This window comes from Protopterus annectens, chromosome 14.part0, assembly GCF_019279795.1.
Source record: "Protopterus annectens isolate FY-2018-M chromosome 14.part0, PAN1.0, whole genome shotgun sequence".
In the NCBI taxonomy this organism is placed as follows: domain Eukaryota; kingdom Metazoa; phylum Chordata; order Ceratodontiformes; family Protopteridae; genus Protopterus; species Protopterus annectens.
The window spans coordinates 383,326,960-383,354,538 of record NC_056748.1 but is presented as its reverse complement, the minus strand read 5'-3'; the positions used below and the strand labels follow the sequence as shown (position 1 = coordinate 383,354,538).

Sequence of the window (27,579 nt, the reverse complement as noted above, 5' to 3'; positions counted from 1 at the left end):
AAAGGAAGGATTGGTCCTGAGGAAAACCCCGTCTGCATGGAAGACGATGAAGGGCTCCACTGCCATGAGGGCCTGTAATTCAGACACTCTTCTTGCTGAATTGATGGCTAGAAGGAAATCTGTTTTTCAAGAAAGGAATTTCAACTCTGCAGTTGCAGCTGGTTCAAATGGAGGGAGAGTGAGCTTTTCCAATACAAAGTTAAGGTCCCAGGCTGGAATAGGGGCTCGCCTGGGGGGGGGGGGTCTTACATTTTTAGCCCCTCTGAGGAATTGCTTTAACAGTGGGTGAGAGAAGAGGGGTGGTTCAGTATTATAATGTGCTGAAATTGTAGAAGCATGAATTTTAATCGACGAGAAGGATAGGCCCTTGTTAAGTACTGAAGAAAATGAGGTAAATTGGGCATCGTAGTGCCCATACCCTGGGCCTGGCTCCAGGAACAGTATCTTTTCCACTTTTCAGCGTAGGATTTTTTAGTACTAGATCTTCTTGCTTGCAGAATGACCTCTAGCACCTGCTTACTGAGGGACACTATTGGAGAACTCAAGGAATTAGCCAGGCTGCAAGGTTCAGGGTTTGAAGCTGAGGGTGCAGAATCTAGCCCGCCTGCTGGGACAGCAGGGAAGGTGTCTGAGGTAGGTGCCATGGATCCAGCAGTACCATGCTGCGCAACAGGGGGTACCAGTGCTGGCAAGGCCAGTCTGGTGCAATAAGAATTGTCCTTGGTTTGTCCCGTTTGATCTTTAGCAGAACCTTCGAGAGGAGAGGCAGAGGGGGAAAGACATAAACTGAGAGGCTTTCCCAGGTGAAGGACAGGGCTTCCACTTTCCAAGCTTGACTGTGGGGAGTCCTTGTGCAGAATTTGTCCAATTGGTAGTTCTGGGGGGAGCCAAACAGGTCTATCTCTGGAGTCCCCATTTGTTCCTCAAGATGTTGAATATTTTTTGTTCCAGTTTCTATTCGTGTGGGTCCATGAGATTTCTGCTTAGCTAGTCTGCCAGTGAATTTAGCTTGCCTTACAGGAATTGAGCTTGTAGGTGCACTTGCTAGCTCAAGGCTGTGTTCCACAGAGCCATGGCTAGTCTGCAGAAAGGGTATGAGTGGGTTCCCCCCTGCTTGTTTATGTACCACATAACTGTGGTGTTGTCTGTCTTTACCAATATTTGTCCTCGAAGGATGTGGTCCTTGAAGGCTGTCAGGGAATTCTATACAACTAACATCTCTTTTTGGTTGATATGCAGGTGCATCTGACTCGGGTTCCATTTGCCCTGAATGCACTGCCCTGCCAAGTGTGCCCCCCATGCATAATCTGATGCATCTGTAGTCAGGGTTTGGGCGGCAGGGGGTAGATTGAAAGGGAGCCCCTTGTTGAGGTGGCAGGCCTCTGCCCACCAAAGGAACTCTTGTCATTATACAAGGAATGTTAGGAATCATTGATTCCAGGTCTTGAGAATGTTGACACCATAGGCTTTTTAGATACCATTGTAGTTTCCTCATATGCAATCTTGCATATGGAATTAGAAGAATGCAAGAGGCCATGAACCCCATAGCTTGCAAAACTTTCCTTGCAGACAGCTCGGTCTTTGTGGCCAGTACTTTGAAGTAGGCTGTCAAATAAACTTGTTTCTCTGGCGTGAGGTAAGCCATCTGGGAAGTTGTGTTCAAGTTTGCTCCCAGGAATACAATCTGTTGGCAGGGTACTAGATGAGATTTATTTTTGTTTATGGTGTAACCCAGCGAGGTTAGAAGTTTCTTTACAAATGACAGATGTTTTAATAGAATGTCCTGGCTTTCTGCCTGAATTACACAATCGTCCAGGTATGGGTATATTTGAATATTTCTCTGCCTGCAAAATGCAATGGCAGGAGCTAGACACTTTGTGAATACCCTGGGCGCAGTAGATAAGCCAAAGGGAAGTGCAGAGAAAGTACAGTTGTGTACACTTACCATAAGTGTAGATGTTCAAGTGTATTCACTGTTGCAGTCATTACATTTAGGTAATGTGCTTGCAGGTTGCCCTCAGTCGGCCTGATTAACCAAGTCTTGGGTCCTGCGTCGGTTGCTGTCCCTTCTTCCATGACGTCAGGTCGTCAGGGGTATAAAACATGCAGCTGACGCCATTACATCAGGCTTTCTTGCCTCAGATGTCAGGTGCCCCCCTAATGGGGAGCAATTAAACATAAAAACACAAAGGTGTACCTCCAGCAAAAAAGCAAATACACCAAAAAGGCTTTTAGGCATAGTAAAGGAAAGTAGAGGTATAGCCAAAAGAAGTTAGGGGAAAGGAGGGAGGGTAACCAGGACTGCAACAGTGAATACACTCGAACATCTACATTTATGGTAAGTGTACACAACTGTACTATGTTCTTCGTGTTTCACTGTTGCAGTCATTACATTTGGGTAGATTCCCAAAGCTATGGTTGGGAGGAGGAGTTTAGATAGCATTAGGAGCAGCTATAAGGCCCTGCAAGATTGCAGTGGCAAAGCCAGCTCTGGATTTAGAGAAAATTGTCAAATGGTAATGCTTGGTGAAAGCATGTACAGAACTCCAGGTAGCAGCTTCTAGGATGTCCCTGGTAGGAATGCCTCTGAGAAAGGCTGTAGAAATCAATGCAGCCCTGGTGGAGTGAGGTCTGATCCCCTGGGGGATAGGTTTTCCATGGTGCTTATAGCAGAAATGAATGCAATGGCTTATCCATTTGGAAATGGTTTGTTTTGAAATAGCCTTCCCCTCTGCCCCTACAGCAAATGATACCAGAAATTGCTCAGATTTTCTTTGAGGTTTAGTCCTGTCCAAGTAGAATCTAAGCTGTCTGTGCACATCCAAGGAATGCAGAGTCCGTTCCTCTTTGTTCTGTGGATTGGGAAAGAAGGTTGACAAATGAATGGACTGATTTAAAGCCACACTGGATACCGCCTTGGGCATGAAGGATGGATTGGTCCTGAGTGATACCCTGTCCGCATGAAAGATGATGAAAGGCTCCACTGCCATAAGGGCCTGTAATTCAGATACCCTTCTAGCTGAAGTGATTGCTAAAAGGAGAGTTGTTTTCCAAGAAAAAAATCTGAAGTCTGCAGTAGCAAATGACTCGAAAGGAGGAAGGGTGAGTTTCTCCAATACAAAGTTAAGGTCCCAGGCTGGAATTGAAGCTCTCCTGGGTGGTCTTAAATTTTTGGCCCCTCTGAGGAACTGCGTGAGCAGTGGATGAGAGAAGAGGGGAGGTTCTGTGTTATAATGAGCTGAAATGGCTGAGGCATGAATTTTTATTAAGGAAAAAGACAGGCCCTTGTGAAGCATCTCAGTTAAGTATTGCAAAATCTGAGGTAAATTCGGCACTGCTGTGCTCATCCCTTGAGAATGGTTCCAGGCACAGAATCTTTTCCATTTTTCAGCATAAGATTTTCTAGTACGAGGCCTTCTTGCCTCTAAAATGATATTCATCACTGGTTTCCTGGGGGATGGTAAGGGAGAGATTAGGTAATTAGCCAGGCTGCTAGGTTCTGTGTTTGAAGCTGAGGGTGCAGAATCTGGTTCTCCTGCTGAGACAGCAGGGTAGGAGTCTGAGGCAGGTGCCATGGGGCCCACAGTGACACACTGCGCAGGAGGGGGTACCAGTGTTGGCGTGGCCAGTCTGGTGCAATCAAAATCATACTTGGTTTGTCTTGTTTGATCTTTAGTAGTACTTTGAAGAGCAGAGGCCGAGGAGGAAAGGCATAAACTGTTAGGTTTTTCCAGCTGAAGGGCAGAGCATCCACTTTCCAAGCTTGTCTGTGGGGAGTCCTTGTGCAACATTTTTCCAATTGATAGTTCTGGGGGGAGGCAAAAGTACAGTTGTGTACACTTACCATAAATGTAGATGTTCGAGTGTATTCACTGTTGCAGTCATTACATTTTGGGTAATCTGCTGGCAGGTTGCCCTCAGTCGGCCTGATTAATAAAGTCTTGGGTCCTGCATCGGTTGCTGTCCCTTCTTCCATGAAATTAGGTCATCAGGGGTATAAAACATGCAGCCAATGGGTTTTTTTGCCCCAGATGTTAGGTGCCCCCCAAATGGGGAGCAAAAAAAAAAACTATATATATATATATATATATATATATATATATATATACACATGTAATTTAGAACACAACAAATATACCTCCAAATAAAAGCAAATACACCAAAAAGGCTTTTGAGCATAGTAAAAGAAAGAAGAGGTATAGTAAAAGAAAAACAGGGGGCTGGCGGGTGGGTAACCAGGATTGCAACAGTGAATACACTCGAACATCTACATTTATGGTAAGTGTACACAACTGTACTATGTTCTTCGTATTTCACTGTTGCAGTCATTACATTTGGGTAAAATCCCAAAGCTATGGTTGGGAGTATGGAATTATACAGCATTAGGAGCAGCTATAAGGCCCTGCAGGACAGCAGTGGCAAATCCTGCTCTGGATTTAGAGAAGAGCGGTAAATGGTAATGTTTGGTGAACGTATGAACTGAGCTCCAGGTGGCAGCTTCTAGAATGTCTCTGGTAGGGACCCCTCTGAGAAAGGCTGCAGAAGTAGATGCAGCCCTGGTGGAATGGGATCTGATCCCTTTGGGGACAGGTTTACCACGGTGCATGTAGCAGAAACTAATACAATGGCTTATCCATTTTGAAATAGTCTGCTTTGAAATAGCCTTTTCCTCTGCCCCTGCAGCAAATGCCACCAGTAATTGCTCACATTTTCTTAGAGATTTTGTCCTGTTGTAAAGGAGCATCCAACAATTTTGCTTTAACATGATCAGGCAGATTTTGTTCCTTGAGTCAAGCATGCCTTCTTATCACAGATCCAGATACAGTGGCCCTGCAAGAGGCCTCCAAGGAATCAAAACCACACTGCAAAGTATGCTTTCCAACTTATTCAGCTGAATGCAATAAACCCTGCAACTCTTTATTTTCCACACAGTCAGAAATTAACATAATTTTCTGTTTAAGTAAGCCCATGACATGCTGCTGATATTTAAGCATATGAAATTGACAGTTTAAAGCCCTGATCGCCAAGGTTGCAGACGTGTAAACCTTCTTACCCCATCTATCCAGCGCCTTGGAGTCTCTATCAGAAGGGGTAGGATTTTTAGCAGTAGAAGCCTTAGTGCCCTTGGGACCCAGAGAAATGGTTTCAGGGTCAGCAGTAGGGTTTTTAAAGAGGAATTTGTGGGAGTCAGGAACCCTGTAATAGCTGTCTGGCTTACTAGGAACTGGAGGCAGGGAATCAGGAGCCATGCTGGATTCTGAGGAAAACACCATCAACAATGTCTAGAACAGGAGGTATAGCCAAAGGCCTATGCTGAGGAAGAAGAAGGAAATCCCTAAGCCTCTTTTTAGATTTTGAGAAATCCTGACTCTCCCAGTGAAAGTGTTCCCTTAAGGTATGCAAAGTTTCTCCAAAAGAAAAATCCTCAGGAGAAGCAGAAGGGATGGAATCTTCTGCATCAGAGTCCTCATAAGGTGCAATAGATAATTCCCGATCAGAAGAGGAATCAGAAGAAGTAGAAACCTGATCGGGTGATTCATAGTCAGTGCCTTGCCTAGGCCTCTTAGCAGGAGGGGGATGAGAATGCCTGATCAACGTAACTAAATCCTCAGCCATTTTGATCATTTGTTTTTTAAGCATAGGGGCCTGTGCACGTGGCCCAAGCGTCGTTTTTTTAGACACAGAATTTGATTCTGGCCTAGGTTCTGAAGATGGCGTCGGTTTAATATACAAATCTTAAGGCCTGAAAACACCCTCAGAAGCCAGTGCTTGCTCAGCGGCTCCGGGCCCATCTAAGGTAGAGACATCCTTGGGTTCAGTACTTAAAAGTGTCTCGTGGTATATCAGACTCCGAATGGGTCTCAGTAGAGGCCTGCGAATCAAAAGTAGCGGGTATCAGGGGCTGCAAAAGCGCCTCACTGAGTACTGGCGAATGGCTTAGGAGAAGCTTCGTCGTCGGTTTTGGACCTCGACGATCTGTCTCTATCTTGTGTTTTTTGTGTATTCCGGTAGTCGGATAGCTAACCGACGACATTTCTGGATAGTTAAATCTTGAGTCAAAATATTTTGATGCAAAAATATACTGACGCTTAACAGTGTGTTGATTAAATTTAGCACAAAACCGACAGCAAGGCACTTTGTGGTCAGGGCCTAGGCAAGGAATACAGTACAAATGAAAATCTTTATGAGATATTTGCTTCCCACAAGTAATACAATTATTAACTTTGACTGACATCGGTAAGGAGCAAGAAAAAGTTTCTCCAATGGGGTACTTAGCTTTAGGTTGAAGACTTTGGTTCTGAAACTCGAAAACGAAAATTTCAGGAGTTGGCTGACTGGCACTTCCGAACTGCTTCTGCTTTGGGCACTGTGCGGCAAGAAGGACTGATGAAAATGGCATCGGCTGCATGTTTTATACCCCTGACGACCTGACATCATGGAAGAAGGGACAGCAACCGACACAGGACCCAAGACTTTGTTAATCAGGCCAACTGAGGGCAACCTGCCAGCAGATTACCCAAATGTAATGACTGCAACAGAGAAACACAAAGAACATCAGTTCTATATCTGGGCTCCCCCATTTGCTTGTCAACATGTTGAAAATCCTTGGTTCCAGTTTCCACTCGTGTGGGTCCATGAGATTTCTGCTTAGTCCGTCTGCCAGTGTATTTAGTTTTCCTGGCAGGAATTGAGCTTGTAGATGCACTTGGTAGCTCAAGGCTGTGTTCCACAATGCCATGGCTAGACTGCAGAGGGAGTAAGAATGCTTGTTTATGCACCACATAACAGTGGTGTTTTCAATCTTTACCATTAATTGTCCTGGAAGAATGTGGTCCTTGAAGGCTGTCCGAGCATTCTGTACAGCTAACATTTCTTTTAGATTGATGTGCAGGTGCATTTGACTTGGGTTCCATTTGCCGTGAATGCACTTCCCTGCCAGGTTCGCCCCCCATGCATAATCTGATGAGTCTGTTGTTAGGGTTTGGGCGGCAGGGGGTAGTGTGAATGGTAGTCCCTTGTTTTGGTGGCAGGCCTCTGCCCACCAAAGGAACTCTAGGCTTAGGCAAAGTATGATAGGAATCATTGCTTCGAGATCCTGAGAATGTTGACACCATAGGCTTTTTAGATACCATTGTAGTTTCCTCATATGCAGTCTTGCATATAGAACTAGAAGAATGCAGGAGGCCATGAACCCCAAGGCTTATAGTGTTTGCCTTGCAGATAGCAGGGATTTTGTGGCCACTTGTTTGAAATAGGTTGTCATGTGAATTTGTTTCTCTGGCGTGAGGAAAGCCATCTGGGAAGCTGTATTCAAGCTTGCTCCCAGGAATATAATTTGATGACAGGGTACCACGTGTGATTTATTTTCGTTTATGGTGTACCCCGGACAAGTTAGCACCCTTTGCACAAAAGCCAGATGATTCAAAAGTATGCCCTGGTTTTCTGCCTGAATTAGATAATCGTCCAGGTATGGGTATATTTGAATATTTCTTTGCTTGCAAAATGCAATGACTGGAGCTAGGCACTTTGTGAATACCCTGGGCGCAGTAGATATGCCAAAGGGCAGTGCAGAGAAAGTACAGTTGTGTACACTTACCATAAATTTAGATGTTCGAGTGTATTCACTGTTGCAGTCATTACATTTGGGTAATCTGCTGGCAGGTTGCCCTCAGTCGGCCTGAATTCCAAAGTCTTGGGTCCTGTGTCAGTTGCTGTCTCCTCTTCCACGACGTCAGGTCGTCAAGGGTATAAAACATGCAGCTGATGCCATTTTCTTTAGTTTTTCTTGCCCCTGATGTCAAGTGCCTCCAAAAAGGTAGCAATGAGATATATATAGATATATATATATATATATATATATATATATATACATATATATACACATATAAACACATGCATCAGTATAAACTTTACCTTCATCTACAAGCAAATACACCACATAGGTTGTAGAAGACAGTGAAGGAAAGAAAATTCAGAATGACAGGGGGATGGCAGGAGGGTAACCTGGACTGCAACAGTGAATACACTCGGACATCTACATTTATGGTAAGTGTACACAACTGTACTATGTTCTTCGTGTTTCACTGCTGGTCATTACATTTGGGTAGCATCCCAAAGCTATGGTTGGGAGGCTGAAGCTAAACAGCATTAGGTGCGGCTATAAGGCTCTGCAGCACTGCAGTGGCAAAGCCTGCCCTGGACTTGGAGTAGAGAGGCAAATGGTAATGCTTTGTAAAGGTGTGAACAGAATTCCAAGTAGCAGCCTCTAGAATGTCTTTGGTTGGTACTCCTCTGAGAAAGGCTGCTGAGGTAGCTGCAGCTTTGGTGGAATAAGACCTAATGCCCTTGGGCACAGGTTTACCATGGCGTAAGTAGCAGAAACGGATGCAGTGGCTTATCCACTTTGAAATTGTCTGCTTTAAAATAGCCTTTCCTTCTGACCCTGCAGCATATGACACTAGTAATTGCTCAGTTTTTCTTAGAGCTTTAGTCCTGCTCAAGCAGAATCTTAGCTGTCTGTGAACGTCCAAGGAATGTAGAATTCACTCCCCTTTGTTCAGGGGATTTGGATAAAAAGTTGGCAGATGAATTGTTTGGTTAAGAGCCACACTGGAAACCACCTTAGGCATAAAAGTAGGATTTGTCCTCAGAGACACCCTGTCTGGGTAAAACATGATAAAAAGGCTCTACAGCTATGAGGGCCTGTAGCTCTGAAACTCTTCTTGCTGAAGTAATTGCTATTAGCAGATCTGTCTTCCATGATAAGAACTTTATATCAACGGTAGCAGCTGGCTCAAATGGAGGCAGGGTGAGTTTTTCCAACACAAAATTGAGGTCCCATGCAGGTAATGATGATCTTCTAGGAGGCCTTAAATTTTTGGCTCCTCTAAGATACTGCTTTAGTAAAGGATGAGAAAAGATTGGTGGCACTGTGTTGTAATGAGCCGAAATGGCAGAGGGATGGATTTTGATTGATGAGAAGGCTAGGCCTTTGTCAAGCATCTCAGTTAAGTATTGTAATATCTGAGGAATATTTGGTTCTGCTGTATCAGTTCCTTGTGCTTGATTGCAAGCACAGAACCTCTTCCATTTGGCAGCATAAGATTTTCTAGTACTAGGCCTTCTGGCTTCCAAAATGACATCCATCACCGCTTTACTGAGAGGTGTTGTTTGTCTGATTACCTGATTAGCCATGCTGCCAGGTTCAGAATCTGTAGTTGACTGTGCAGGATCTGATTGTTTTGCTGGGACAGTAGTTGTGGTGTTTGAGGCAAGGTCCAAGCTGGGTATTGAGACAAGTTCCTTAGGATTGGGTACCAGTATTGGCGGGGCCAGTCCGGGGCAATTAAATACATCTTTGGCTTCTCTTGTCTGACTTTTAGGAGGACCTTGGGTAGAAGAGGCAGTGGAGGAAAGGCATAAACTGATAGGTTTTTCCAACTGAAGGATATTGCGTCCACTTTACATGCTTGTGTGTGATAAGTCCTTGTGCAGAATCTTTTCAGTTGATAATTTTGAGGAGAGGCAAATAGATCTATGTCTGGGCTCCCCTATTTCTCTGTTATCATGCTGAAGACTTGTGGATTTAGTTTCCATTCATGAGGATCCATAAGGTTTCTGCTTAAATCGTCTGCCAGTGTTTTATTTTCCTGGCAGGAATTGAGCTTGAAGATGTATTTGGTAGGTCAAAGCTGTGCCCCACAGTGCCATGGCTAATCTGCAAAGGGTGCAAGAGTGTGTGCCCCCTTGATTGTGTATATACCACATGACTGTGGTGTTGTCCATCTTTATCAGTAGTTGTCCTGGATGAAGAAAGTCCTTGAAGGCTGTTAGGGCATTTTGAACAGCTAGCATCTCTTTCTGGTTGATATGTAGATGCATTTGTTTTGTAGCTCATATGTCCTGAATGCATCTTCCTGCCATGTGGGCCCCCCAGGCATAATCTGATGCATCTGTTGTTAAGGTTTGGCTTGCAGGGGGTTGAGTGAAGGGCAGTCCCATGTTTTGGTGACAGGCCTTTGTCCACCATAGAAACTCCTGTTGCAGGCAGGGAATGAGAGGAATCATTGTTTCCAGACTGTGTGAATGTTGATTCCATAAACTTTTTAGTACCACTGAAGTTTCCTCATATGCAGTCTTGCACATGGAATTAGTAGGATACAGGATGCCATGAAGCCCAGTGCCTGCAGAATTTGTCTTGCAGAAGACTGGATTTTTGTTGCCATCAGTTTGAAGTAAGTAATCAGTTGCCTTTGTTTGTCTGGCGTAAGGTAAGCCATCTGGGCAGTTGTATTCAAGCTTGCACCCAGGAATGTTATCTTTTGAGAGGATACCAGTTGTGATTTCTTTTTGTTTATAGTGTATCCTAGGCATGTTAGAAGCCTTTTTCACAAACGCCAGGTGTCGAAGAAGAGTGTCCTTGTTCTCTGCTTGAATGAGACAGTCGTCTAAATAAGGATATATTTGTATACTTCTTTGTCTGCAAAATGCAATTACTGGTGCCAGGCAGTTTGGAAAGACCCTGGGCGCAGTAGATAAGCCAAAGGGCAGTGCAGAGAATTGGTAATGCATTAAGCCAGCCTTAAATCTGAGGTATCTTCTGCACGATTGTCTTATTGGGACATGCAGGTATGCCTCTTTTTGGTCTAATGTCACCAGCCAAGCATTCTTGCCCAGCATGAGCAGCAGCTGCTGCAAAGTCAGCATTTTAAATTTTGGAATGTCTAGTATGTGTTCAAAATTGACAAATCCGGTATTTGCTGCCAGGCCTTGTCCTTTCTGGGTACCAAAAACAGTCGAGTAAAAACCTTGTCTTTTTTCCTGTTCTGGTACTGGATGAATGCCCCCATATCCATGAGGGACATAACCTGTTTCTGTGCCTCTGCCCATTGATTTTTGAGCAGATCTGGCCAACCATTTGCCATTGGCAAAGTGTGGAAATGGAATCAGTATCCCTGTGATACTATGTTTAGTACCCACTTGTCCTGGGTTATTATTATAAGAGAAGTGCTTGGTGTAGGCAGAGGGAAGTCATTGGGACTGTTTTCAGTAGGTTTGCGCTTTATCTCCCCCTGATTTGGAGGTAGATGCGCCCCATTGCTTTGACCTACATGAATCTTGAGCCTGGTATCTGGAACCCTTTTGATGTCTGTATTTGCCCCTTTGAGCTCTGTCTGACGCAGGAAAGGACCAATTTTTTGTAGGCCAGTGTCTACTGAATCTTGGTGGTTGCACTTGTAAGAAGTCTTTAACAGTTTGCATAGACTTCGCTTTGTCTTCCATTTTCTTTAAAACCTCCTTTGCCTTGATACCAAACAAAGAATCATGCTGTAAAGGTGCATCTAGCAATTTAGCTTTAACATGATCAGGCAAATCTTGTTCCTTTAACCAGGCATGCCTCCTAATCACAGATCCAGTAACTGCAGCCCTGCAGGAGGTCTCTAAGGAATCAAAACCACATTGCAAAGTATGCTTTCCAACTTATTCAGCTGCACGCAATAATTCCTGCAATTCTTTATTTTCTGCACATTCTGAAATCAACATCATTTTCCGTTTCAGCAATCCCATAACATGCTGTTGGTACTTAAGTATGTAAAACTGACAGTTTAAGGCCCTGACTGCCAATGTTGCAAATGTATAAACCTTTTTTCCCCATCTGTCTAGTGTCCTTGAATCTCTGTCAGAGGGGTAGGGTTTTTTGCTGTTGAGGCCTTAACTCCCTTTGGACCCTATGAAATAGTTTCAGGGTCAGCAGCAGGGTTTCTAAATAAAAATTTATGTGAGTTAGGGACTCTGTAATATCTGTCAGGCTTACTGGGAGTCGGAGGTAAGGAGTCAGGGGTCAAGCTTGACTCCGAAAACACATCATCCACAATGTCTAAAGCAGGGCGAATGGCTAAAGGCTTGTGCTGAGGGTGAAGAAGGAAATCCCTGAGCCTCTTTTTTGATTCTGAGAAGTCTTGACTCTCCCAGTGAAAATGCTCCCTCAAAGTATGCAAGGGTTCTCCAAATGAATAATCCTCTGGAGGAGGTGCAGACAGAATAGACTCTTCAGCATCAGAATCCTCATAGGGAGGTAAAGATAATTCCTGATCAGAAGAGGAATCAGAAAAAATAGAAACCTGATCTGAAGATTCATAATCAGTGTCTTGCCTAGGCCTCTTATCTGGAGGGGGATGGGTACCCCTGATCAAGGTAATAAGGTCTTCAGCCATTTTGATCATCTGTTTTTTCGGCATAGAGGCCCATGCACGTGGCTCAGGCATTGTTTTTTTAGTTTTAGAAGTTGTCTTTGCCTTTGGTTTTGCAGCTGTCGTCGGTTTGATATATAAATGTTGAGGTCTGAATACACCCTCATAAGCCGGTGCCTGCTCAGCGGCTCCAGACTCATCCAAGGGAGATACAGCCATCGGTTCAATACCTTGAGTATCTTGCAGCATGCCGGACACCACATGGGTGTCAGTAGAGGCCTGCGACTCGAAGGTAGCGGGTATCAGGGGCTGCAAATGCGCCTCAATGAGTACCGGCGACTGGCTTAGGAGAAGCTTTGTCGTCGGTTTTGGATCTTGACTGCCTTTCTCTGTCCTTTTCTTTGCTTTTTTATGTACTCCAGTAGTCGGATTGCTATCCAACGACATTTCTGGGTAGTTAAATCTGTTTCCAAAATATTTTCATGCAAAAATATACAGATGCTTAATAGTGCGTTGGTTAAATCTAGCACAAAACCGACAGCCAGGCACGTTGTGATCAGGGCCTAGGCAAGGAATACAGTATAAATGGAAATCCTTATGAGGTATTTGCTTCTCATAAGTAATACAAATATTAACTTTTTCTGACATTGGTAAAAAGCAAGAAAAAAGTTTCCCCAACGGGGTACTTAGCTTTAGTGAAGACTTTGGTTCTAAAACTCAAACTCGAATATTTCAGTAGTCGGCCGACCGGCACTTGCGAAATACTTCTGCTTCTGGCACCGCGCGGCAAGAAAGACTAAAGAAAATGGCGTTGGTTGCATGTTTTATATCCCTGACGACCTGATGTCATGGAAGAGAAGACAGCAACTGACGCAGGACCCAAGACTTTGGAATTCAGGCCAACTGAGGGCAACCTGCCAGCAGATTACCCAAATGTAATGACTGCAACAATGAAACACGAAGAACATCTGATGGCGCGTGTAGCCTGCATTGAAGCGCAGGTATCTTCTGCAAGATTCCCTGATTGGGATGTGCAGGTATGCTTCCTTTAAATCTAGTGTTGCCAACCAGGCATCTTTGCCTAGCATAGGAAGCAATTGGTGAAGAGTCAGCATCTTGAATTTTGGGATCACCAAAAAGGTGTTTAGAGTAGACAGGTCCGGGATCGGACGCCATGAATTGTCTTTTCTGGTTACCAAGAAAAGTCTCGAATAGAAACCTTGTCCCTTTTCCTCTTCTTGTACCAATTGAGTAGCCCCTATACTTAAGAGAGAGAGTACTTGCTTTTGGGCCTCTGCCCACTGATTTGGAGGTAGATCCAGCCAACCGCTTGGAGTTGGTAACATGTGGAAGTGAAATCTGTATCCTTGGGACACTATATTTAAAACCCATTTGTCCTGGGTAATGAGTCCCCAGTTCTTTGCATGAAGTGCAATCTTTCCCCCCAAAGGGGCAGTCAGTTGAGAAGTGCTTGGAAGTTTTAAAAAGAAGTCATTGAGACAGTTTATAATAGGGGGGGAGTTTTATTACTCCCAAGTTTGGAAGTGGGAGGCCCCCACTGCTTAGTCCTGTGCGTACCCTGGGACTGAAGCCTGGATGCTCTGCTGGATCTGGGTTTGTACTGAGAAGGTCTGGAAGAGGCAAGAAAGGACCAATTCTTAGGAGGCCAATAGCTACTACATCTCGGAGGTTGTACTTGTAAAAAAAAAATACTTTAACGTTTGCATAGATTTAGTTTTTTCCTTCATCTTTTTAAGAAATTCTTCTGCCTTGTTGCCAAACAGGTGGTCCTGATTTAAGGGAGCATCCAGTAATTTTGCTTTAACATAATCTGGCAAGGATTGCTCCTTAAGCCAAGCATGCCTTCTAAGTACAGACCCAGTTACAGCAGCCCTGCAAGATGCCTCTAGTGAATCAAGACCACATTGCAACTTATGTTTACCAACTTGTTCAGCAGAATGCATTAAATCATGTAAATCCTTATTTTCAGCACAATCAGGAATCAACATCATTTTCTGTTTAAGCAATCCAACAATATGCTGCTGATACTTTAACATATGAAACTTGCAATTCAAGGCCCTAATGACCAAAGTTGCAGAAGTGTATAACTTCCTACCCCATCTATCCAGCGCCCTGGAGTTTCTATCAGAGGGGGTAGGATTTTTGGCAGTAGAAGCCTTAATGTCCTTGGGTCCCTGTGAAATGGTTTCAGGATCCGCAGTAGGATTTTTGAAAAGGAACTTGTGAGAGTCAGGGACCCTGTAATATCTATCAGGTTTTCTGGGAGCAGGAGGTAAAGAGTTAAGGGCCATGCTAGATTCCGAAAAGGCATCATCAACAATGCCCCGTACAGGAGGTATAGCTAAAGGCCTGTGCTGGGACAGGAGTAAGAAACCCCTAAGCCTCTTTTTAGAAGTCAGAGAAATCCCGACTTTCCCATCAAAAAAGCTCCCTGAGAATATGCAAGGTTTCACCAAAAAATAAATCCTCTGGGCGAGAAGCAGAGAGGATAGAGTCCTCAGCATCAGAATCCTCATAGGTAGATATGGGTAAATCCTGTTCATCAAAGGTAACAGAAATTTCAGAATCCTGGTCAGAAGTATCATAAGCAAACTCAGTCCTAGGTCTGTTAGAGGGGGAAGGTTGGCTTCCCCTGATTAAAGTAATAAGGTCTTCAGTCATTCTTATCATTTGTTTTTTAGGTACAGAGGCCTGACCATGCAGTCTGGGCGTCAGTTTTCTAGGCATGGTTTGAGTTTTAGGCCTTGAAGAAGATGGCATCAGTTTAATATGCAAGTCAGTAGGCCTGAATACACCCCCAGAAGCCGGTGCCTGCACAGCGGCTCCATACTCATCCAACGTAGAGACATCCACAGGTTCCACAGTTGAAGCATCTCATGGCATACCGGACTCCGAATGGGTCTCAGTAGAGACCTGCGAATCTGAAGTAGCGGGTAACAGGGGTTGCAAAAGTCTCGGCAGCCTGTCTCTGTCTTTATCTTTGTGTTTTTTCAGAATGTCGGTAGTCGGATGGCTTACTGAAGACATATTGGGATAATTAAACCGAGCACCAAAATATTTAGAAGCGAAAAAATATACAGACGATGGACAGTTTGTGGTTGAAATAAGACACAAAACCGACAGTAAGGTATGTCGAGGTCAGGGCCTAGGCAAGGAATACAGTACGAATGAAAATCTTTATGAGATATTTGCTTTCCACACGAAATGCAATTATTTACTTTTACTGATATTGGTTTAGAGCAAAAAAAAGTTTCCCCAACGGGGTACTTAGCTTTTAGTTGAAGACTTCGGTTCTGAAACTCGAAAATGAAAATTTCTGGAGTCGGCCGACTGGCACTTATGAACTGCTTCTGCTTTGGGCACCGCACGGCAAGAAAGACTGATGTAATGATGTCGGCTGCATGTTTTATACCCCTGACAACCTGACATCATGGAAGAGGAGATAGCAACTGACGTAGGACCCAAGACTTTGTTAATCAGGCCGACTGAGGGCTACTGCAAGCAGATAACCCAAATGTGATGACTGCAACAATGAAACACGAAGAACATCACCATCAGTAGAAAATAAATACCAAAAATTCCCTGTAAGGAAAGAGGAAGAGAGAGAAGGGGGATGGAGGGTGGGAAACCAGGACTGCAACAGTGAATACACTCGAACATCTACATTTATGGTAAGTGTACACAACTGTACTATGTACTTCGTGTTTCACTGTTGCAGTAGTCACACTTGGGTTGATTCCCAAAGCTGAAGAAAAGGGGGGAGGCAGTCAAGAAGACTGGGGGCTGGCTAGGATGCCCTGAAAGACTACTGTGGCAAAACCTGCCCTGGATTTGGAGAAGATGGGCAGGTGGTAAAGCTTGGTGAAGGTATGAACAGAAGTCCATGTTGCGGCCTCCAGTATGTCCCTGGTGGGGACCCTTCTGAGAAAAGCTGCAGAGGTGGAGTTTGCCCTGGTGGAATGTGTCCTGACCCCCTTTGGGGGTGGTTTCCCATGCTGTTTGTAGCAGAAATTGATGCAGTGTGCTAGCCACTTGGAGACTGTTTGTTTGGAAATGTTCTTGCCCTCTGCCCCTGCTGTGAAGCTGACTAGCAACTGGTCAGTTCTGCTAAAAGATTTAGTCCTATCCAGATAAAATCTGAGCTGTCTGTGCACATCTAGAGAGTGCAGAATCCTTTCCCCCCCGTTCTGTGGGTTAGGGAAAAAAGGTGGGCAAATGAATGGATTGGTTGTGAACCACACTGGACATCACTTTACGCATGAAGGGTGGATTAGTCCTGAGGGAGACCCTGTCAGCATGAAAAATGATGAAGGGCTCCACAGCCATGAGTGCTTGTAGCTCTGAAACTCTTCTAGCTGAAGTGATGGCCAGAAGCAAGGCTGTTTTCCAAAGGTATTTAACTCTGCTGAAGCTGCAGGCTCAAAGGGGGGTAGGGTGAGCTTTTCCTTCACAAAGTTAAGGTCCCAAGCTGGGGTAGGAACTCTTCTGGGTGGCCTTAAGTTGTTAGCCCCTCTTAGGAACTGTTTGATGAGAAGGTGTGAAAAAAGAGGTGGCTCTGTGCTGTAATGAGCAGAGATGGCAGTGGCATGAATTTTAATAGAAGAGAAGAACAGACCCCTGTGTAGTAGGTCTATTAGGCAATCCAGGATGAGAGGTAGGGAGGGCTGAGTTGTTTTGGCTCCCTTAGCCTGGATCCAGGTGCAATACCTTTTCCACTTGTCAGCATAGGATTTTCTAGTGCTGGGGCATCTGGCCTCACGTATAACATCCAGGACTTGTTTGCTTAGGCTGGCAGCTGGAGGAGAGGTCAGGGAATAAGCCAGGCTGCAAGGTTCAGGGTTTGCAATTGTGGATGCACGAATTCTCCATGCTTCTGGGTCAGGAGTGTTGGGATATGAGGTAGGTGCCATGGTGGCAGAGGTGACAGGCTGTGCAGCAGTGGGTACCAGTGCTTGCGTGGCCAGTCTGGGGCAATCAAGATTGCCCTTGGTTTTTCCTCCCTTATTTTGAGCAGTACCCTTGAAATGAGTGGGAGAGGGGGAAATGCACAGATTGAGAGGTTTACCCAGAGGAAGGATAGAGCATACACTTTCCAGGTCTTGCTGTGAGTTTTCCTGGTGCAGAATTTGCTGAGCTGATGATTGAAGTGTGAGGCAAAGAGGTCCACCTTCTGGGTTTCCCATTTCTTGGTTACAAGGTTGAAGGTTCTGTCGTCTAGCTGCCACTCGTGTGGGTCTAGCAGGTTTCTGCTTAAGTTGTCTGCCAGAGAGTTTAGGGAGCCTGGCAGGAAATGTGCTAGCAGCTGTATTTGCATGGCTGAGGCAGCGTGCCAAAGGGTCATGGCGAGCCTGCAGAGAGGCTAAGAGTGAGTCTCCTCCTGCTTGTTGATATACCACATCACTGTGGTGTCGTCTATTTTGATAACTAGAGGCCCCGGGGAGAGTAGAGGTCTGAAAGCTGTCAGGGCATGCTGAACAGCTAGCATCTCTTTTTGGTTGATGTGCAGATGTACTTGATTTGGGCTCTAATGGCCCTGAGTGCACCCCAGGCATAGTCTGATGCATCTGTGGTAAGGGTCAGGGTGGCATGGGGTTGAGAGAAGGGAAGGCTCTTGTTGTGGTTGCATGCTGCTGCCCACCAAAGAAAGTCTTTCCTTAGACAGGGTATCATAGTTATGATAGTTTCCAGGTCTTGAGAGTGTTGAAACAAAAGGCTTTTTAGGTACCATCGTAGTTTCCTCATATGCAGTCTGGCATATGGAATGAGTAGAATGCATGAGGCCATGAAACCTAGAGCTTGCAGGATTTTCCTTGTGGACAACTGGGTTCTGGTAGCTAGTTGAGAGAAGTAGCCTGTCAGGTAGGCTTCTTTTTCTGGATTAAGGAATGCCATCTGGGATGCTGTGTCCAGGATTGCTCCAAGGAATACAATTTTTTGTGTGGGGACTAGTTCTGATTTATTTTTGTTGATAGTATACCCCAGGGAGGTCAGTAGGTCCTTTACAAAGGTCAGGTGCTGTAACAGCTTTTCCTGAGTGTCTGCCTGAATCAGCCAATCGTCTAAGTAGGGGTAAATTTGAATATTTCTTTGTCTGGAGCCAGGCATTTTGTGAAAACTCTGGGAGCAGTGGATAAGCCAAAGGGAAGTGTAGAGAACTGAAAGTGCATAGATCCTGCCCTGAAACGTAGACATTTCCTGCAAGATTCTCTGATTGGGATGTGCAGGTAGGCCTCTTTTAGGTCTAGGGTGGCTAACCAAGCATTCCTGGAAAGCATAGGAAGAAGCTGCTGGAGGGTGAGCATTTTGAATTTTAGTATCACCAGAAAGGTGTTTAGAATGGATAGATCGAGTATTGGGCGCCAGGTGCCCTCTTTTCTGAGTACCAGGAAGAGTCTGGAATAGAAACCTTGGCCTAGCTGGTCTGCAAGGACATGCTGTATTGCCCTCATGGAGAGCAGGGAATGAACTTGCTTTTTGGCCTCTGCTCACTGGTTTGGAGGAAGATCTGGGAACCCTTTTGGTGTTGGCAGAGTGTGAAAATAAAATTTGTATCCCTTGGACACTATGTTGAGGACCCATTGGTCGTTAGTAATAAAGGCCCAGCTGTTTGCATGAAAGGAGAGTTTTCCTTCTAGGGGCACAAGTCACTGGGGAGAGGTAAGGGGTGGAGGTGTAAAGTCATTGTGAGTTCTTACCATAAAGGGGTGGCTTAACACTCCGTCTTTGAAGAGGAAGAAATCCATTGTTTAGATCTCTGCATTCCCTGGGTCTGCTGTCTGGGAGGGTCTGCTTCCCCTGGGTCTTGGTTGAGTTGGCCTGAAGGGGGCCGGAAAGGACCAGTGTTTGGAGGGGCAATGCCTACTGAACCTCAGAGGCTGGACCTGTAAGAAGTCTTTAACTGTCTGCATAGATTTAGCTTTTTCTTCCATCTTTTTTAAGACCTCTTCTGCCTTGGTGCCAAACAAATTGTCTTTATTCAGTGGTGCGTCCAATAATTTTGATTTGACATGGTCTGGCAAGATCTGTTCCTTAAGTCAAGCATGCCTTCTAAGGACAGAACCAGTGACTGCTGCCCTGCAAGATGTTTCAAATGCGTCAAAGCCACATTGCAAGGTGTGCTTAGTAACTTGGCTTGCAGAATGCATGAGATCTTGTAATTCTTTATTTTCTGCACAAGCAGGAAAGGAAGATATTTTCTGTTTGAAGAGTTCCATGGTATGCTGCTGATATTTCAGCACGTGGAGCTGACTATTTAGTGCTCTAACAGCAAGAATTGCAGAGGTGTATACTTTTTTACCCCATCTGTCTAAAGCTCGGGGAATCTCTGTCTGACGAGGTGGGATTCTTAGCTGAGGTTGCTTTAATTCCTTTAGGTCCTTGAGAGATGACCTCTGGGTCAGCAGTAGGATTCTTGAAAAGAAATTTGTGAGAGTCAGGGACTCTGTAGTACCCATCAGGTTTCCTGGGAGCAGGAAGAAGGGTGTCAGGAGTCAAACTGGATTCCATAAAAACATCATTAACAACATCCAGGACAGGAGGAATGGCTAAAGATCTGTGATGTGGTAAATCTAAGAATTCAGAGTCTCTTTTTTTGACTGAGGAAAGTTCTGACATTACCACTGAAAATGTTCCCTTAAAGTATGTAGGGTTTCACCAAATGAAAAATCCCTGGGAGGAGAGGCAGAAGGAATGGATTCCTCTGCATCAGAATCCTCATAAGCAGAGAGGGGTTGCATGCCTTTATATTCAGAAACCTCAGCGTCATTGGACTCCTGTTCAGATAAAGCTACTGAGGACAAATCTCTTTCTTTTGGAAGGGGTATCTTGGCTTGCCCTTATAAGCATAATAAGATCTTCTGCCATTTTAAGCATTTGAGACTGAGGCATGGAAGCAGGTGCCCGACCTTGCGTCGTTGGTTTTTTAGGTGTAGTTCGTACCCTGGGCCTTAGAAAGTCAGTAGTTTTAGAAAGAACTGAAGATGTGAAAGAAGTTGTTGGTTTGTCTCGAGTATCAGTAGTGCAAAGAACTTCCTCGGAAGCCGGTGCCTGCTCAGCGGCTCCGGACCCATCCAAGGTAGAGACATCCGCAGGATCCTTAGTCGAAGAAGAGTCTTGCTGCATACCAGACTCTGAACGGGTCTCAGTAAAGGCCTGCGAATCCACAGAAGCGGGCATCAGGGGCTGCGAAAGTGCCTCACTGTGGACAGAAGAACTGATGACTTGCTTAACGGAAGGGTCGTCGGCAGTTTTGGACCTGTGCGGTTTGTCTCTGTCTTTATCCTTACTTTTTTTGGAAGATTCGTAGTCGGATGGCTTACCGAAGCAATATCGGAATACGAGGACTGATCGCGAAAATATTTAGCTAGAATAAGGGCCTGACGACGTACAGTTCTGGCATTGAAGAAAGCAGAAAAGTGACAGCGAGGGACATCATGTTCTGGGCCTAAACAGGTGACGCAGTAAGAATGGAAGTCTTGGTGTGGTATTTGCTTGCCACAGGCGAGATAATTGTTAACTTTTTCTGACATCGGTTAGAGCAAGAAAAAAGAATCCACAACGGGGTACTTATCTTTAGAAGACTTCAACTTCAATTCGGAAACGAAAACTCAGGTAGCGGCCGACCGACACTCATGCGAACTGCTTCTGCTTCGGGCTCCTCAACAAGAAAGATTGATGTAATGGCATTGGCTGCCTGTTTTTATACCACTGGCGACCTGACATCAGTCGTGGAGCGACAGCAACTGACGCAGAAATACTAAGCCTCTGGTATTCGGGCCATCTGAGGGCTACCCCTGGCAGGATAATCCAAGTGTGATGACTGCAACAGTGAAACACGAAGAACATCCTCTGGTCTGTGGTGATCTGTTGCCAAAATGGAAGGGATAAGAACAGCCTTTGTGAAAAATAACCTGGCTGAGCAGAAGGAAAGGAGGACACACACAGGGAAACAGTGTCAGGAAAGGAAGGATTTTGAATCTTGCCCTGTTTTCTCAGGAAATCTAACCTTTGTGGGCCACTTACCCTTTTGAGGCCATTTTTGTTGCCTCCAAACAAACAGACCTGCTTTAGAAGAATTCCTGTCATACTCTAGGAGAGGGGAAAAGAAAGTTTGTTTCAGGTCTTGTACCACTTTATGTAGAACTTTAAAAAGGCCTGCAGCTTCAAACCCAAACACATTTAGAGTATCCAAAAGGGATTTAGTATGCTCAGGAAGAGAGGAGAGTCTAAGCCAAGCATATCCTTGAATGACTGACCCAGACACAGCCACCCTGGAAGAAGCATCAGCGGCATCACAGCTGAACTTGATAAGACAGTCAGTCTACCTGGGAAGCAGAACTAAGGAAGAAAAAGGCTGACCATTTATTGTCAGAATCAGGCAAATCACCCAAGATATTCAAAAGCTCAGAAAGAAAAGATAAATACCTCATCATGTGGGTCTGACAGTTGATGGCTCTAAATGCCAAAATAGTACAAGTTTATACTTTTTTGCCAAATATGCAGCTCTATCTTTATCATCAGGTAAGACTTTTGGGGAGGTGAACAATTTAGCAGGTTTGTCTGCAGAAAATTAACAGAAGGATCAGAAAGTCTTCTGAAAAGGAATTTCTGATGGGTTTGAATCTTATAAAACCTATCAGGTTTTTTTTAGGGGCAGGAGGATGACAGTCTAGACTCTGACAGGCTTACACAAACTTATCGAACAGCGTTTCCAACAGTAGTGGAATAGCAGAAGGTTTGGGAGTCTCTGTCTGGAGTAAATTGTAATACATTTGCAAAACAGACATTTTAGAACTCTCTCACTGGAAATGATGCATCATTCTGACTGCAGTTTTCCCAAAGGAAAGTTATTCTATGAGGGAATCAAGAGAATCTCACTCATCAGGAGTCGCAGCTAAGGGAGAATGAATCTGAGAGGAACAGAGAAGAGAGTTTTCACCATAACTCAGGTCCTCATCCTCTGAAGAGGAATCACAATGCCTCTTTAAAAGGAGTAGAGAAAAAAAAAACGAGGTCCCTACAGCAGAGGGAACCTGAAAACCCTGAGAGGGTTTCAGTGACATATGAGCTTTAAAAAGACCCTGTGTAAAGTCCAGTCATTCCTTTTGAGGGTCTTACCTCAGGAGAGACATTCTTAGTCTTCTGCGTATTTGTAGTGAGGATTTCGGCCCCCACAAGTCTCATAGGGTTACAGCCCTGTCGCACCTCAGTTAGGGAACTGGGTACTTCCTCTCAAACAAGGACATGAGGAATACATGCCCCCAGTACTTCTGAAAGAGCTAGCCTCAGTTCACCCTTCTTGTCAGCAATCAGCCCTGATGGACATGGGGATGACATGCCCCATATCAGCCTCCAACTGGGTTACAATAACAGGAACTGACTTAAGAACCAGATGGTCCAAGGTCTCAGACACATGATGGGTGTGGATGGATGGCTGATGTCTCAGATTTAAATTTCCTAGACTTCTTTTGAAGAGGCTGTACATAAGAATCGGGTGATATTGTGCCTTGAGCGAGAACAGTAAAATGCTAATTTTCCATGTAAATAGATAAAGATGACAAGTGGCTATGCAGGGTGTTAGGAATGAAAAACTGGCAAATGGAACACCCCCTGTTGTTATGCTTTACTCCCAAGCAAAATGCTTATCATGATAGTCCTTATGGGGAATCTGTCTCCCACAATCACATTTTCCTTTTCTGCATGACATGAACTTAAAAAAATATATATTAAACTAAGAAAAAGTGGCAACTGGAGTGTGTTAGTAGGGTTTGTGATGTAAAATGTTTGGGACTAAGATTATGTCATTGTGGTATGTTTTCATTTAAATAAATGTATGACGGTCTATGTAGTAAGTGATACTTTAATGAAGACGTATCTTGTAAAAAAAAAAAAAAAAAAACATGAATAATTTATGTAACACTGCTTAGGTTATATGATAGCAATATATGTGAAGTATAATGTTTGTTGTGTTAATATACTTTGATTACTTTCATATGAATGTAAATTTGCCTATGTCACAAGTGATAATTCAATAAAGGTGTTTGGGGGGGGGGGGGGCTAGAGAAAAAGCAAGGGTTCCCAAAGGGGTACTTTTCTGCCCAAACAGCTAGGTAATTGGCTAGGAGACATACAGCCAACAGACCAAAGACTGGGTGTTGTATTCTGACTTGCAGCAAAGAAGGTGTGAGGCTTTAGTGTACACCCCCTTATGTTCCTCCCCCCGCCTTAAGGCTTAGGTCATACACTGGACGTACACCACATGGAAGGGCACAAGCTATGGTACGTTGGTCAGATGTACAGCTCCCCTTGGCAGGATATCTATATTGTAAGGAAGAGTGATCTTGTGGGACATTTACATTTAATTATTTCCCTTCTTAATCAGCAGTTTCATCACTTACTTGTACTGAGAGTGCGGGCAGTAATGCTAGCAAGCATCAATCTGTACAGACAGTTCTGGAAAAGCAAAACCAAGCCTAAAATCTTTTTCAGAAGTCAAGACTGCAGAGTGTTTAACTACTTAGTCAATGGAAGCAGTGTGCAGTGTCTTATAACTCCACAAATACTCTGGAAATCTTAAGGCCAACCAGATCAAAAATGTTCTACACTGATAACATGGTAGTAAAAGACATCACAGACAATCGCCGTTTTCACAACTTAATGTTTTGCTGCCTTAATAATCTGTACTTACTTCAACCATTCTCTCAAAGCCAGTATTTATTTACAGCAGATTCAAGTCAGAAAAGGACTTTGTACCAAACACGCCAATAATTTGCTACTGGGTGAAATTCTCTGTCAGGTACACAGGATGCCAGAAAAGTAAAGAAATGCATAAATATTCAATGGCATGGTAATGGAAAACAGGATGCAAACATTATCCTCAGCAGCAAGGGGCACAGTGAGGCTACTACTATGGAACCCTTGAAGGCCACAAGTGTAACCAAGAATTACCAAACTTCTAAACAGACAGAACTCTTTTTTACTCAAGCACACATGGCCACCATCACATAACATGGTAGGATTTAAAGAGATTTGTAAAATGCCATATAAACTGGCTTGTTTTCTGACATGCATAAAGTTATTTCCGATCAGTGTATGTTAGCTTTGTAACTACCGAAAAATTCCTTCAGACAAATTTACTAACTGTATTTAATACAATGATTTAAATAAGGTAAGATACTACAAGTTACAGCTACTGATAAATTCCTGTTTCAAAACATCAGCACCCATAGCTGAAACGTGGTTATGTTGCACATTTTAATAACTCACATAATTCAGCCATGTAGCAATTCGGTTTCCTGTTCCTAACTCTTTAAATGCATCTGGTTCGTCTTTCTGCAAAGAAAAATAGAATCCATTTGAGTACACTGTAAACATGATGCCACTCTTCCTGCTTTTTCTGCATTAAAATCATGAAACAGTTTACGTACACAAATAACTTCAATCTACAAGCAAGTTTGCTTTTAATTAAATGTTAAACTAAAATGTGTTCGACAAAATGCTTACTAAAGTTTCATCAAATGTGGGTGTTTTAGTATAGTCTTCATAAAAAAAGTGTTACACTAAATTTCCTTTATTTCTGCTACTTTAGTAAAGACAATCAAATAAGAATAAATACAATACACAAATGACTTACAGACAGTTTAAGACTTAAGCTGGATGTCCTGCTAAGCTGCTGTCATGTAACAAAACTTCTTAAGCTTTTTATAAGATGATCCACCGTATATGCACCATTCACATAAACCTTTAGTAAAGTAATAACTGGAACATGTGAATCCCTACTGCAGTTAATGTAATTTAGCAATCTCAACAGAAATTATAACTCAAATACTCAACAAGACTATGTACAATGTCTTGGTACTACAGCAAACTTGCAGGCTTTTGATGTTATTGTGCAGGTCAATTCCATTTGAATACCCCTCCTCCCCTTTTCAAAACTCATGCAAAAGAGGATTTGGAGATGAGGTGAAAAGTGTCCAATGCTCCACAGAACCTTTGCCCTCCATTCTGCATCGTACCTCTTACACTGGGTCAACAATGTGCAACAAGTGAAATAATTTGTCACCCTATTTTAATCTATAATAGCTGTGCCCCATCTCTGACTACTGGTTAACTGTAACTTGAGCAGTGTTGCTCTTTAATACGAAATCCTACTTGTTGACCATCCACACAACAAAAATAACCTGTTAGTGAAACAGACACTATTTCATGTTCCCAAGAACTGTACAAACCACAGGCATGCACAAATAGCTTACCACTACTTCTCCAAATATGTCTATATTATGCACATATTCGTAAATACATTTATATTTACATATTTCTAACTTTCTATACATTTACATGTATATATATATATGTATATATACATGTTTTATATATATATATATATATATATAGATATATGCATGGATTCCATACATTTGGTCTAATTACACTTAGCCGAAAATGATACCAGGCATTGCACTTCACTGAAAGCTCACTTGACTGAAAGCTCACTTGGTCGAAGTTCATTTGGTCAAAAATAGAATATAGCCCCTGCCCCACTGCAGTGCAACCCTGGAGTGAGAATATTAAATAAGGGGTGGGGGGTGGGGGGCATAGCCCCCTACACAATTTTAATGTATTCACTATTATAAGAAGGTATATCCAATAGAAATGCATTGATATATATATATATCTTTAGTAAAATCTATTGGCATAATGTGGGGGCCTATGCCCCCCACACCCCCACTTATTTAATATTATCACTCCAGGGTTGCACTGCAGTGGGGCAGGGGCTATATTCCATTTTCAACCAAATGAACTTCGACCAAGTGAACTTTCAGTCAAGTGAACTTTCAGTCAAGTGAGCTTTCAGTGAAGTGAAATGCCTGGAATCATTTTCGACTAAGTGTAATTCGACCAAATGTATGGAATCCATATGTATATATATATATATATATATATATATATATATATATATAATATATATATATATATATATATATATATATATATATATATTTAATTTATTTAACATTTGTTAACCGGGAAAGTCCGACTTGGAAAGAAGCCAATTTTCAGCAGAGACCCAGGGAGAAACACTCCATATACCTTACCTTTCAATGCTACTCTCTTCAATGCACACACGCACATGCTCACACACACACACGCTCACACGCACACGCTCACAGTCGCACACACACACACACAGTCTCACACACAGTCTCTCACACACACAGTCTCTCACACACACAGTCTCTCACACACACACACACACACACACACACACACACACACACACTCTCACACAAAATTGCCAACACAACCCTGTTTTGTGTGTGTGTGTGTGTGTGTGTGTGTGTGTGTGTGTGTGTGTGTGTGTGTGTCTGTGTGTGTGCGTGTCTGTGTGTGTGTGTGTCTGTGTGTGTGCGTGTCTGTATGTGCATGTGTGTGCACTGGCTACACCTCTCATGAGGACGCCACTGTCTTACAGAATAATAAATGTGAGCAGCTGTAGTGAATGTAGGTGACATACACAAATGATGGATTATCTCAGTACTATGTTGAATCAGTTAAGATCAACAAACTCAAACAACTTGAATAAAAGGATTTAAAAGTTATAAGCTTCATTTGGGATAATTTGTATCTTTAGAGTTCTGAAAGGACTGACCATTTTTAAAATCCCTATGGGATTATCTGAAGACCCAACTTTTTCATTGTATTTAGTTATGTGAAGTGTTTAATAATGCAGGTTTATAGATAATGAAGCATTAAGCTACATGTACATTAAGTACATTTCCATGACAAACTAACTGATTACCTTAAATCTGAGCTTGAGACATTAACACAAAATTGAGGAGTTTGTCCAATTTTACCCATGTTACTGGTAAATTTAATTAAATTGTTACTAAGACAAATGCATGTGAAGTTAAAATAAAAGTGGAAGATTAAAAAAAACTAACCTGACATGAACAGGAACACAGTTTGGGTTTAGCTTATAAATAAGTTCTTGAAATCAACATTAGTCATTTACAATCAGTCAGAGTCAGCAGTCCACAGTACTTCAGTCAATCCAGAGGAACAGCAGGATGAAATATGTTTAAGTACCCCTTCCAATACCCTATAGAAGATCCAAATCAGTGGTCATCAAGAATCTGGAAGAAGCTCTACAAGGTCCACAAGTTCCAAACAGCCAAAGGGCAGTGACAGAGAGCAGAGGGCAGCTTATATCAACATGTCAGACTGTTTGTGTCAACTATACAGTGACAGAATACTAGGTAGTAGAACAATACCAGCAATGCAGGATGCCACAGCACTTCCTGGAATCAGAACAGGAATTCTTCCATGTGCCAAAAACATTCACTTACTTTCACACAGGTAAATGTGATTA

General features: G+C 43.4%; 1 protein-coding gene across 4 annotated transcripts in view; it reads right to left on the bottom strand.

Moving 5' to 3' along the window:
- The window catches only part of P4HA1 (prolyl 4-hydroxylase subunit alpha 1), a 635,357-nt gene that overhangs the window by 114,319 nt on the left and 493,459 nt on the right, over window positions 1-27,579 (bottom strand). For all 4 annotated transcript variants that reach the window (XM_044056110.1, XM_044056113.1, XM_044056111.1 and 1 more), the window contains exon 12: window positions 24,477-24,542. In XM_044056110.1, the coding sequence (XP_043912045.1) occupies window positions 24,477-24,542 (66 nt within the window). The remainder of the gene's footprint in view (window positions 1-24,476; window positions 24,543-27,579) is intronic.